The sequence below is a fragment of the Ursus arctos genome, unplaced genomic scaffold (genome assembly GCF_023065955.2).
Source record: "Ursus arctos isolate Adak ecotype North America unplaced genomic scaffold, UrsArc2.0 scaffold_7, whole genome shotgun sequence".
Taxonomy (NCBI): Eukaryota; Metazoa; Chordata; class Mammalia; order Carnivora; family Ursidae; genus Ursus; species Ursus arctos.
The window spans coordinates 55,444,427-55,459,050 of NW_026623089.1; the positions used below are offsets into that span (position 1 = coordinate 55,444,427).

The following is a 14,624-nucleotide window of genomic DNA, read 5'->3' on the forward strand; positions in this document are numbered from 1 at the left end:
GGACCTAGAATTTTCCTTGGCAGTTAAGGAATTGGTTGATCATTGGGATTGCACTTTCAGAGAAAGGGTAGAGAAAGAAGATAGATCAGTCCGATGATCATTAGGGAAAGATTTCCTAGCAAATCTATTACAGAATTTCCTTATCCCAGGTTATGAGTTATTCTGCCTCAACAGCATATTTATGAATAGCTCTGAAAAGTAAGTATTAAACTTATTTTCTAAGAATCTGGTCCAGATGCGACAACCTATTGAAATTCCCAATGGGACACTCTTATTAAAGCAGGTTTGGCCAGGATGAAGAGCAATAACCTAGGATATTCTAAATAACCTCTGGTCTAGGGGGGTTTAGGACAACTCATTACTATGCGTATAAAAATTGGTGGAGAGGGGCGCCTGGGTGGCGCAGTCGTTAAACGTCTGCCTTCAGCTCAGGGTGTGATCCCAGCGTTCTGGCATGGAGCCCCACATCAGGCTTCTCCACTGGGAACCTGCTTCTTCCTCTCCCACTCCCCCTGCTTGTGTTTCCTCTCTCGCTGGCTGTCTCTCTCTGTCAAATAAATAAATAAATAAAATCTTAAAAAAAAAAAATTGGTGGCGAGAGGGGCACCTGGGTGGCTCAGTCAGTTGAGCGTCCGACATTGGCTCAGGTCATAATCCTGGGGTCCTGGGATGGAGCCTGGCGCTGGGCTCCCAGCTCAGCTGGGAGTCTATTTGTCCCTCTGCCCCTCCCGCGCTCATTCTCTCTCTCTCTCTCTCTCTCTCAAATAAATAAATAAATAAAATCCTAAAACCAAAACAAAAACTGGTGGAGAGAGAAGACTGTCCTGAAAAACAAAATTACTGTTACTATTTCTAAAGAGGCAAATGCAAGGTAACAGTATTTTCATATCTTTAGGGCATAGAAAGAAGAAACTAAAAGACCAAGAAAGGTTTCTACTACAGCAGGCAAATTTAGATTCTAGTCATAGTATATTTATATAGGCAACAGGAAAAAAAAGTATTTAAACAGCTGTCTAATCTCCCTACTTCCAAAAAAACAGAGAATATTAGGTGTTCAAGACAATTTTTTTTTTTTTTTTTTTTAATGAGAGGGAATTGGCCTTCTAAATCTAAAATTTTTCCTTAAAGCTCAAGCAAAGCATGTAGTATCTAGCAATGGTCTGCTCTAACGGTCAATGAGCAATGTCAACAAAAACGGAAATGTAGAAAATGAAGTGGAATTTTAAATCAATGAAAAATGTCAAATTAACTACCAGATCTGTACATAAAATTATGAAAGCACACGAGACACTATTTTTATAATAGCAGGGTGAGGAAAGGCTTTTGTAGCAACATGAGAAACTGAAGGTATATAGTGACATAGATTTGACCTGCTAAGAATTTCAAACTTCTGTACAAAAATAACAATCAAGCACTAAGACTAAAAGAAAATCTAGGATCAAACAATGGCGAACTATATAATACAAGTTTCTGTTACAAAAAAGATAACGTAAACAAAACAAAAAAATGGTTATGAAGAGTGACATCATGGAATAAATACAAATGGTTAGTAAACATTTAAAAGAAACCAACTTTACTAGTTAAAATGCAAATTCATTCATGGTATCAATTTTTACTTACTAGGTTGACGATGAAATACATTATATTTTATACACACACACACACAATTCTATTTTTGAAGAGTTAACATAAACTAAAAGGTTTATTTTTTTTTTAAAGATTTTATTTATTTATTTGACAGAGATAGAGACAGCCAGTGAGAGAGGGAACACAAGCAGGGGGAGTGGGAGAGGAAGAAGCAGGCTCCCAGCGGAAGAGCCTGACGTGGGGCTTGATCCCAGAACTCCAGAATCACACCCTGAGCCGAAGGCAGACGCCCAACAACTGAGCCACCCAGGCGCCCCTAAAAGGTTTATTGTTAACCCAAATATTATAAGCAAAGAATTTGTAAGAATCCATTTTTCTCTAGCCTTTTTTAACAGTTAAGGGAGTTCTCAGATGCCTTCTTTATAATTTCTAATACTGCATCCGAACACACACAGATTTCCATTTCAGTATGTAAGGAAGAACAAATGCTCAAGGAGATTCTGCTCCAAAACTATCCCATACTTATTTAATCAAATAAGCTTTTATTGAAGTTTATAAAGTTATAGAATAATCAGTTTTTACCATAAGTAATATTGACCCTGTCACTTCTTTGTTCAACATACTTCAGCAGTTGTCTATCATTTGTAACTCAAAGTTTTAACGCCAAAACATAGTTTACATATACCGGAATTTGTTAAATATCATTATCTCAGAGGCTAAATTTAAGATGGATTTTAAAATTTGAAAGTAATAAAATTTTTTAAATTTATTGATCTATTTACTGGGGGGAGGGAGAGTGGGAGAGAGAGAATCTTAAACTGACTCCACACCCAGCGGGGCTCAATCTCACAACCCTGAGATCGTGACTTGAACTGAAATCAAAAGTTGGACACATAACCAACTGAGCCCCTGAAAGTAATAGATTTTTAAGCAAAGGAAAGAATCAACAAAACTAAAAGACAACCTACTGAATGAGAAAAGATACTTGCAAATGACATATTCGATAAAGGGTTAGTATTCAAAACATATAAAAAACTGATTTAACAACATGCAAAAACCAAATAATTCAATTAAAAAATGGACAGAAGACATAACAGATATTTCTCCAAAGAATAAATACAGATGGCCAATAGACACATGAAAAGACTTTCAACATCACTCATCATTAGGGAAACGCAAATCAAAACCACAATGAGATATCACCTCACACCTGTCAAAATGACTAAAATAAAAAAATACAAGACACAAGTGTTGGCAAGGATGTGGAGAAAAAGGAACCCTTGTGCACTGTTGGTGGGAATGCAAACTGGTGCAGCCAGTATGGCAAACAGTATGGAGGTTCCTCAAAATATTAAAAATAGAAATGCCAAATGATGCAGAAATTCCACTACTGGGTCCTTATCCAAAGAATATGAAAACACAAACTTCAAAAAGATATATGCACCCCTGTGTTTACTGCATTATTTATAACATCCAAATTATAGAAGCAGCCCCAGCATCTGTTGATAGATGAATGGATGAAGGGGTGGTGCACACACTGGAATATTATCCAGCCATGGAAGAAGGAATGCCATTTGCAACAACATGGAATGAGCTACTGAGTATTATGTTAAGTGAACTTAGAAAGACAAGTACCATATGATTTCATTCATATGGGGAATTTAAGCAACAAAGCAAGTGAACAAAGAAAAAAAAAAAAAAAAAACAACCAGGCAACCCAAAAAACAGACTCTTAACTATACAGAACAAACTGATGGTCACCAGAGGGGAGGTGGGCGGGGGATGGGTGAAATACGTGTAGAGGATTAACAGTACACTTTATCCAGATGAGCACTGAGTAATATACAGAATTTCTGAATCACTGTATGGTACACCTGAAACTAATGTAACACACTGTATGTAAACTATACTGGAACTCATTTTTGAGTGTATCAAATAATCATGTGAGAGACAAAGTAGAGCTGTATTTTCAACAGAAAATGATGGTGGCCAACCAAAAAACCCATTGTTTAAGATCACTTAAACCCACATACACACATCTATATGTGCATATATTTATTTCACCCCCCACACACACATATAAAAATATATGTATATTTATTTCATCACATAAAACAAAACAAAAAGGCAGCCCAAAGACATTTAAAGCAGAATCTTGGAACAAAGGAAACAAGAAGGGAAAGATTATGTACATGTATAAATCCAGGCAAGATCGTTTGAAAGCTTTTAGATACTTGGTTTACTCCTTTTCCGAAACTCTGGTCACCTCAGATCAGAATAGGCAACAAAACATTCACTTGTATACATTGTGTATATTCATTGCCACACCTGTTCTACTGACTTATAAACAATCCTACAGAGGAGAACCCAAGAACTAACTCCTGGCGTGAACAGATCAGGCATTACGGCCATCCAGGGAGCCTACTGCTTGAATCTTCTTCCCTACTCCTGCCACCACCCCAGATGGTCAACTGTGCTCTGTGTGTGGTGTGTGTGTGTGTGTGTGTGTGTGTGTGTGTGGTGTGTGGTGTGTGTGTGACAGAGGGAGAGAGAGGGAGAGAGACAGGCAGGAGTTAGTAGCATAGGGAGTTAATAGAGCCTACTGGATCCAAGAAACTACATCCTTTCCATCAAAAAAGTACATCCTTTCCACCAAAATCTACTGAGTAACAGGATAACTAGTCCCTGACAAGACCCACAGTGACAGCACAGAAGGGTCAGAAACATCTACCAAATTATGGGGGAGCGTTAATGACTACCTGGCAAAGAAAACAGTGTTAAGAGCAATGACAAAACAGGGTGAAATTGGCCCAGAAAGTTGTGCTGCCCAGTTAGAATTTGCTGTTTGTGTGTGACCATTAAAAAAAGAAGCAATAAGCCCCTCTTTCAAGAAAAGGAGGCAAGTGCAGCACAATAAAAATAGGATAGAATTCAACCACTATGAACAAATGTAAGCCTGCACGTAGAGTGAAAAAATTTACAAAAATCACACAATATTTAAGTTAATGCTTAATATCAAATACACACTGTGCAAGATGCAAAATAAATCTGGAACAATGCAACCCACTAGTTAATTGCTTACTGGATTCCTTAGTTTAAAATGATTGATCTTCCTCTATCCCTTCCTCTTCATTTCCGCATAAAACAGTCATATAAGAATTATTCTAAGGGCGCCGGGGTGGCGCAGTCGTTAAGCATCTGCCTTCGGCTCAGGGCGTGATCCCAGGGTCCTGGGATTGAGCCCCACATCAGGCTCCTCTGCTAGGAGCCTGCTTCTTCCTCTCCCACTCCCCCTGCTTGTGTTCCCTCTCTTGCTGGCTGTCTCTGTCAAATAAATAAATAAAATCTTTAAAAAAAAAGAAAGAATTATTCTTTTATTATTCAAAATAATCTGCTATAAAGTCCTAAAAAGTATGACAACTATGAAGACCTAATCCTCTCTCTCTCTTTTTTATTTAACCTCTATCAAAAGTTCAAATTTTTGATGGACAACCTTATCAATTCTAATACTCAGAGTTCTGCATTCCTCAGAAAAGAGCTAATAATGAATACCACAGCAAAACTATTCCAAGATACAAATTTAAGTTCAAAACATTCAATATTCTAAAGCAGTCTTATTTAAGCTCTATATTCATTCACTCAACAAAATTTATTCAGTGTTGACTATGTGCCGGCAATGCTTTGGGCACAAGCAATGAACATACAAATATTTTAAAGAAGATAACTTGGAAAGTTTGCAAAAAATAAAGTTTGATTAATATTTTGATTTTTCTAACATATAATCATTTATGACGCCTAGACTTTCTTTTTCACAGATCTAGAAAATCAATTCTTGGTTTTGTTATCAAGATTATACTTCGACTTATCACTAGTAGATATCAAAATTTTCAATAAGTTGCTTAGCAACTGTGCTTTACTTCATTCTTTATCTCCGGATTGTTTTTTTATTTGTGAAAAGTGCCAGATATGTATCACTACGTACTGAAATGTCCTATTTATTCTGAAAGAAATATTGCAAAGGGGAAAATAAGAAAGTAATTTTGCTACCACTGCTTTAGGGAAAATGCTAAATACTCTTTAAATACTCTTTAATCTGCCTAAGAACCCTTGAAGACTTGATAACATCAACAGAAAGTTGCTACCAAAATCTTTGAACTGTAGATTTCATATTTGTCTTCACAAAAAAAAAAAAAAGAAGCATATACTAAATTCTATCGGTGTCATCATTATTACATAAGAGAAGTTTTGAAAGGCGGGAAGGAAGACTCCTCCAAAATCCCACCACTTATCCCAGTTATCTTGCTCTCTTTTGGCTCATTTACTCTAGGGAGAGCCACCTGCCACATCCTAAGGATACTTTTACACTTTGCTACTTAATGGGCAAGAAAGTAAAGGATTCAGAATTATTTAACAGATACAGATAAATGAACCTATGTCAACTATCAATGCCAGATATTGGGAACCAATAAACTGCTATTTATTTCAACAAATGTGTAAGGTACTATGTTAAGGGCAAGATACAAAAGAATGAAGCGAAACAATACCGTTGAGAAGCATGTAAGTGGAGGGGAACAGCAAGAAAAAAGCGTTTTTTTAAGGTTATTTATTTATTGGGGGGGGGAATGGGCAAGTGGGAGCAGGGGGAGGAACAGAGGGAGAGGAGAGAGAGAAAATCCCAAGCCGACTAAGCAGAGCCTGATGTGGGGCTGCAACCCATGTCCCAGGAGATCATGACCTAACAAAACCAACAGTCAGAACTTTAATTGACTGAGCCACCCAAGTGCTCCCCAAAGCAAGAATATTACCAGGAAAGTCAGAATGGGAAGTCCTTAGAGCTTCTTGGAATCTAAGAATGATCTGTTTCTGACCTGGGTAGTTGCTTCATGAGTATTTTCTATATAATTATAGGTAAACTGTACATTTATATTTTATGAACTTTTCTGTTGATTATGTCTGTTGACATAATGAAAAATGTTAATACTTAATAGCATTAGTTTGTGAATAAAGATCCACAAAGGACCTATTCCTTAGGAAAAAATAGGACTAAGTCAGATAGATTAGATGCATTATATATTAAATATTAGATATACTGGGGTTTTTTTTGAATATTTTATTTATTTATTTGAGAGCGAGAAAGAGTGAGAGAGCTGAGAAGCGAGCCTGACCAATGGGGGGCGGGGGAGGGGACAATCCCAGGACTGAGGGTCACGACAGTAGCTAAAGGCAGACCCTCAACCAACTGCAACACCAGGCGCCCCCAAAATTAGATACATTGGACAAGGCTGAGATAGATGTATTTTATGATCTAATGTAGTGTCTTTCACATATTGATATTTGTAGTGAAGAAGAGATATGGAATATTGTGTTAGGCATTTCCAAGATGTCCCCAGTGACTGTCACCACCCGGTATTTACACCCTTGCATAGAACTTCCTACACTGGGATGCCTGGGTGGCTCAGTTGGTTAAGTGTCTGCCTTCAGCTCAAGTTACAATCCCAGGGTCCTGGGATCAAGGCCTGCATCGGGCTCCCTGCTCAGTGGAGAGTCTGCTTCTCCCTCTGCCTGCCACTCTGCCTGCTTATGCTCTCTCTCTCTCACAAACAAATAAATAAAAATCTTAAAAAAAAAAAAAAAAACTTCCTACACTGAATAGGGCTCACTTGTATAGCAATTTCCAAGGCCAATGTCTTAAAAGACATTGTGGTCTCTTCCTTATCCTTTGACTGACTCACTATGGGGAACACTAAGCTGCCATGACATGGGGAAACATGTAAGAAGTCCTATGGTAAGAAAGTGAGGCCTCCAGCAAACAGCCACCAAGGAAAAGCCTCCCGCAAATGACCCGTCCAGCTCCACTCCATGCTCCCCAGTCAAGGGGTCTGACTGAAGTTTTTTCCCTCTGCGCACCCCCCTCCCCCGCTCCCATGCTCTCTCTCTCTCTATCTCAAATAAATAAATCTTAAAGAAAAAGAAAAAGTCGAATACTCTACTGACTGAGCCAGCCAGGTGCCCCAGCTCTCAGATGCCTGATCCACAAAAACTCTATGAGATAATGTTTATTGTTCAAAGCTACTAAATTTGAGTACTTGTTAAGCAACAACAGATAATTAATAGATTGTCAATTAATTCCTTAGAATGCTCTTTATAAATCATAATCAGATGGAGAACACCTCCCTAATTAAAATGCTTCAAGGCTTCATGCTGCTCATGGACTAAAACCTAAACTCCCCGCCATGGTGTATAAATCCATTCATGCTCTGGCTTCTGCCTTACCTTTTTACCCTCACCTGTCTCCACTCTCCACCTTCTCAAAATCACTGGACTCCTCAGATTATTCAAGAATATACTCTCTTCTTTTACCTTCGTATTTGCTGTTTTCTCTGCTCAGGAATGTTCTCCCCTGCATTCTTGAGAGTGTTCTTTGCATACTTGGCTCTTTTTTGTCACTCAGCTTAAATGTTCCCTCCCCAGAGAGGCCTTTCCTGATGACCTGATCATGAGAACGCCCTGGAAAGTTCCCACTCAACTGAGAAACAAGACAAGGAGGCCATATTTACAGCCATATAAAACTGGAGTTAGTTTGTTTGACTAACTACATTAAATGAAAGAAGAAATTAATAATGTAAAATTTGGAAAGGAGAATACAAACTTGTTACTATAGATTACATGACTGTACTTCTTTTTTTTTTTTTTTTAAGATTTTATTTATTTATTCAACAGAGATAGAGACAGCCAGCGAGAGAGGGAACACAAGCAGGGGGAGTGGGAGAGGAAGAAGCAGGCTCACAGCAAAGGAGCCTGATGTGGGGCTCGATCCCATAACGCCGGGATCACACCCTGAGCCGAAGGCAGATGCTTAACTGCTGTGCCACCCAGGCGCCCCGTCATGACTGTACTTCTGATACACAAGAAAAATAAACTGAAAAACAAGAAACATGGAAACTCCAGGAACAAAACGTCAAGACACCTCTGAAGGAGGGGCACTGGGCTGGCTCAGTTGGCAGAGCATGTGACTCTTGATCTTGGGGTTTGGGGCTCTCTACACGTTGAGTGTAAAGATTCCTTAAAAAAAAAAAAATCAAAACACCTCTGAAGGACAAAAGAAGGCATCAGCCAATGGAAAGGTATACTATTTAAGATAGAAAGACTAAACATAGAAGTAAATTCAACAAATTTTCTGTGCAATATGCTTCCAATAATAATACCAATAGGACTTTATTCTTGCAATTAGATGATTTTGAACTTACGGGGAAATAAACAAGAAAAGAAAAGTCAAGAAATTTCTGAAGAATTAAAAGGAGAATTAGCTCTATCAGATATGAAAACATGAAACCTAAATAATTAAGAGTAATTTGATGCTTATACAGGAGACACATAACACTTGGAAAACAGAACTGAAAATCTATTAACATAAACAAACACAAATCAGTGGAGAAAAAGATGGACAATTAAGTAAGTGGTGCTGGATGGCTGGGTAGTAATCTGAAAAAATATAAGTTGTTACCAATATTTTACACACAAAAAATGAATAAAAGAGTTAAATGCAGAAAAATGGAATCATTAAAATACAACATAAAGAAAATGGAAGATTTATAAGCTAGAAGTGGTAGATTTTTCTAATTAAGACAATACACTAAAATCATAGAAGAACAGATGAAAAGTATTTTTCATCTTTAAAAAATTTTTTTCCAAGTTTAAATTTTTTTTTAAATGTAAAATTTAATTTAAAAAATCTGGACGTTAAAAACAATGACAAACTGGAAATCTATCTGCAACTTTTATCACAAATGTCAATTTTCTAAAGGGGCTCCTATAAAAGCAATAGAAGACGAATAATCCAATAGAAAGATGGGCAATCTGTACATTATTTCCTACTTTAAACTGCTTTGAATAAACTGTATTACTTTTTCAAAAGAGTGAATAAAACAAAAATAAACGTCACTCTGGCTGTTGTTTAGATATGTCTTCACCCAAACTATTACACATAGAAGCTGACTGATGTGAGTGTTTTGTGGGGACTGAGAAAGAGATGTACTTTCATAGCTGAGTTAACACAGCGTGAAAATCAGTGCATGACAGGACAAGAGACTGATCCATGAAATGAGGAAACAACAGTTCAGAACTAGTTGGGGAGCATTTCAAGGAAATTTTAGTTAGTTCTTGAGAGGCAAGGTGACCCCAGCAAATCTATTCCTGGAGGGTAAAGTAAACTGTAGTCAGCAAGCCTAATCGCAAACTGGCTGATAGAACTCTGGGCCAGTTTCTTTCCATCTACAAAATGAAATGACCGGATCTTAATTCATGTTTGCACCCCCAATATCTAGCCTAGGGCCTGGCAATCAATAGAAAGTTCTCAACAAGCACAAGTTTCTTTACTTATTTTTCTCATTCTGAAAAATAAAAAAAATTTTTTTTGCTAAAATTCACCCACATTGTAACTAATTGAAGGCAGTTTATCTTAGTTGGTAATTGATTCTATTTCATATAACAGAAAACCCACAAATCACAGGTTTTAAATAAGTAAAAAAAATTTTTTTTTTCTCTCCCATGTTAAAGAAATTCAGATTTAAGAAGAGCTGGGGTTGGTACGGCAGCTCTATTGGTATCACCAAGAATTCGGGCACCTATATTTCTTCCCACTATCTTAGCACATATCCTCCACTATGAAGTCAATTTAGGCTTCCAGATGGCTGTTGGAACTCCAGCCGTTAAATCAGTGTTCTATAAATGCTGAGTGAAAGGAAGCAAGCACAAAAGAGCATATACTATATGATTCCAGTTATAAAAAGTTCATTAAACGAAAACAAATGTTATGGAGATAAAAGTCAAAATAGCAGTTATCATTATGTGGAATCATTGGCTGGCAGGGGCCATGAGGGAGCCTTCTGGGTGGCTAAAATGATTATATCATTATCTGGATAGTGTTATACAAATCAAGAATAACCTTGGTAGGTCCATTTTCAATTTGTGCACTTTCCCGGATGTAAGATAAATGAACAAGGTAAATTCCAGATCTCTGAGTTTATGTGCATTTTGACAAGACTAGACTCAACCTATCTCCAGACTGAAGAAATGAAGCATTCTAAAGTATTTACTGCTCAGTGTGCCGCTTTTGTGCTTGTAACTGCTGTCCCCTCCCAAAGTCTGAAAAGTAACAAAGACAAATAATCTACTACTAGAGTAGCTAGGAGTGTGGCAATTGTCTTACTTCAGGAATACCTGAGTTTAAATCCTACCTCTGCTTTGCATTTAATGTTTTTCTCCAGAAGAGGTATGAAAATAATGATCTTTACCTTATTCAAAATCATAATGGAGCCCTTGTGTGAGGATTTATGAGGCAATGTATGTCAAGTTCTTAACATAGTGCCTGATATGTAATAAAAGGTAGTTGCTATTATTTTATTACCATTGTTCCCATCATCATCATTAAAAAAAAAAACTTTTTTACATCATCATCGTTATTAACAAATGATGGAACAGAGATCTCAAATGATTCTATGGTCAAAAACTCCAAATCAACTGGTTGATACCCTTGTGGATATGAATATCCTATTGAATCTACACATTTGGCTATGAACTTGTGTTTCACTTGAGAACTTCCTAAAAGAAATTGAATACAGTCCTTCGTATAGTTCTGCATGTTTAGAAAACTCAAAGTGGTCATGGGAACAGTCTTGGGAGTATGTCATAAAACATTTAGTTTTGCTTTCAGAATCCTATGACCTGCATTAAGGTGGTCCGATGGATAATGACTTGGAAATAATCACAAAATAAAGAAACAGATAAAAGTTATAGAACAGTATGAACAGTTTAGTACCCTTTACATACGCAACCCAGTTATACCTGCATTAAAAGATCTTGCAAAGTACACAAGAAATTGGTAAAAGTGGTGACCTTGGGGAGATGAAGATCACTTGGTAATAACTGTGAATTTCTGTTCATTTAACATAAAAAGCCCAGGCCAAGATAGATAGAGCTTCCTTATTATTTCCCAGGGAATAATGAAAGTGGATACTTTTCTAGTCCACATTTTCATGGAAAATAAATTGATTGATTTTATCTGCAGAATAAATTCATTTTTGAAAAACGTGTTAAGTATAAAATACTTACCCACTTAGCAATTGGACACCCATGAGAGCTTTTTCCTTCTTTTCCCGTATACACTACAATTTCTATCCTTACTGCGTTTCCTTTTTGACCATACCTGAGTACAAAACACAGTGAAGGGAAAATAATTGCAATTAATTGCGATATACCCTCTTAACATCTTAAGGTACAGAAGATACAGACTTACAGAAGTACAGAAACCCAACACCCTGTTTGTTAAAATTTACATTTGTTAAAAATTTTCTTTTGTGTGGCAGATATTTTTATTTGTTATCCCATTCTGTTTACTTATCCTTAAAGATCACTCGTTTAAAACATGGACTGGCATAAGGAATATAAAAGCAGTGTTGTTGGAGGTAATTTTAATATTTCTACCATTATACAACGATATAAAAACAAGTATTTCTGGATTTAACAAAGACAGCCTTGCTTTGTGAGTGTCTTGTGGAGGGCCCAAAGGCTCAAGTGTTGAGTGACTCAGCAGGGACACCAGGACACTATTCTTTTCCTGGGCCCTAAGAAACATCCGACTTGTACTCCTGAAGGCTTTCCATTTACTTCTCATTTGTTCCCAGAGACAGTCTCTCTGCATTGAGTCAGGTGCACAATAATGAATGATTTTAACAGGGAAGGGTATTTCCTCACCTATTCTCCATGATTTCCCTGACAGCAGCAACACTTGGTCCTGCCCCAAGGTGTGTATAATATGGGCCTTTGTCTTTTTGTATAACTCGATCTGTGGAAGGAATAAGATTATTAGACCCAAAGCTTTACAGAATTGCATAGGGGCAAGGAGGAGCTATTTTTATTAATTTTTTTTTCAATTCAGAACAATTTATCTTGACAAGGTTTTGGTGAACTTTAATAACTAAAATCTAGGACAATAGGCCCTAGAATTTAACTTGTTCCTTTCTTTCAGCGCCTAACTATTCCATTCTTCCTCTAAGCATCAGAGGAGGAAAAAAAAATTTTAAGATGTGGGTCATATTACTTCTCCTATCTCCTGCTTTAAAAGAAATTTATTAATAATTGAGGTGCAAAATTAAAGGTTATCTAAGAGCAATACATCTTTGAAAGCTTGGCCTCAGAATCCTATTAAAATTGAGCCCAGCAACTGCACTACTAAGAGTTTATTCTACTATACACTCACATAATTATATATTTGTAATGCAAATGTATACAGGAATGTTACTTGTCACAGTTATTTGTAATATCAAAAAAGAAAGAGAAACACACTTAGCATCTGTCACTAAATGATAGGCTGAATAAATTAAGGGATGTTTATATAGTGGAAAACAATAAAACTATTAAACGAATATTTACAAACATTGGGCGCCTGGGTGGCTCAGCTGGTTAAATGTCTGCCTTCAGCTCAGGTCATGATCTCAGGGTCCTGAAAGAGAGCCTGGGTCAGGCTCCCTGCTCAGTGGGGAGTCTGTTTCCTCCCTCTCCCTTTGACCCCGCCCCCTGCTCACACTCTCTCTTAAATAAATAAATAAAAATTAAAAAAAAAAAACAGTATTTACAAACATGGAAAAACCTGAGATTTCATTAAATTTTTAAAAAAGCAAATTGCAAAAATAGTATATTTTAAAAAACCTAAATTTTATAAAACTGCAAGCAAAATTAAAAGCAGTAATACCATTAATTCATATAAAAAACTCTAACAGAGGTTTTCTCTCTAGAGAATTGTCCTTCAAGAAGACATTTTCATCATGTACTATCTGAAATTTTTTTTTTAGTATTATTATTATTTAAAGATTTTAACTTTAAGCAATCTCTACACCCAATGTGGAGCTCAAAATTACAAACCCGAGATCAACAGTTGCATGCTCTAGTGACTGAGCCAGCCAGGAGCCCCTGTACTATTCGAAATTTTATGTCTGTGAATTTGTTATTTCTCAAAAACAGTATTTTTTAACTTGACCTCTTAGAATCATGTCTAACTAGAATCGCGGAGTAATGCATTTCTAGCCATGGTGCACCTATACCAAAAGGTCATTATTTAACCATTTTGATTGGATATCAGATAAAATATAGGATTACTTCTGTGGCCTCCTAAGATACAATGAGCAGATTTTAACTTACTACTGATGATCTAGAGCAGTGGTTCTTAGCCAGGGGCGATTTTTCCTGAGTGGACGTTTGCTGAACATTTTTGGTTGTTACAACTGCGCAGAGGTGTGTGTGTGTGTGTGTGTTACTGGAATCTGGTGGGTAGAGGCCACGGATGCCACTTAACAGGCTAGGATGCAGAGGACAGTCCCCCCACGTCAAAGAATTATCCTATCTAAAATGCCAACAGTGCTCAAACTGAGAAACCATGATCCGGAGGGGAATCACTCTTAGTTTGCTATAACACAATACTTCCACGGAAATCTCTTTTTAATATTAAGGATTGCATTTATTTATTTTATTTTAGAGAGAGAGTGAGTGTGTGCGGGGCGAGGGGCAGAGGGAGAAAATATCAAGCAGACTTCAGATCAAGACCTGAGCCAGTCCCGTAACTGACTGAGCCACCTAGGGGCCCCTCCATGGAAATCTTTTACTCTTAGATATGATCGTTCCACTTGGGATGATTTCTGAGTGGGTCTGCTTTTTGGGTTTGTTGTTGTTGTTGTTTCAAAGTAGGCTCCCTTCCCAGCGTGGAGCCCAACATGGGGCTTGAACTCATGACTCCAATTCAAGACCTAAGCTGAAATAGTCGGATGCTTAACTGACTGAGCCAACCAGGCACCCCTAGTTTTCTGTTTTTCCCATTTCTACACAATGAGCACAATAACCTCACATGTAATGATTATAGGAAAACATAATGATTATAGGAAAACATGTGACAATGTATAAAATAATCACAGGTCCACTGCAGATGCTCAGTTAAGTGCCTCGAAGTCTCAACTGCTACACGGTGACTAGTTACTGTGTAATGCATA

At 37.2% G+C, this 14,624-nt stretch overlaps 1 protein-coding gene across 5 annotated transcripts in view; it reads right to left on the minus strand.

The window, feature by feature from the left end:
* The window catches only part of LOC113259115 (cell division cycle and apoptosis regulator protein 1), a 199,201-nt gene that overhangs the window by 107,996 nt on the left and 76,581 nt on the right, over window positions 1–14,624 (minus strand). For 3 of the 5 annotated variants that reach the window (XM_057308834.1, XM_057308833.1, XM_057308832.1), the window contains exons 5-6: window positions 12,340–12,430; window positions 11,698–11,791 (exon numbers count right to left, since the gene is read on the minus strand). In XM_057308834.1, the coding sequence (XP_057164817.1) occupies window positions 11,698–11,791; window positions 12,340–12,430 (185 nt within the window). The remainder of the gene's footprint in view (window positions 1–11,697; window positions 11,792–12,339; window positions 12,431–14,624) is intronic. The other 2 variants (XR_006410100.2, XR_007189973.1) reach the window with 1 other exon arrangement.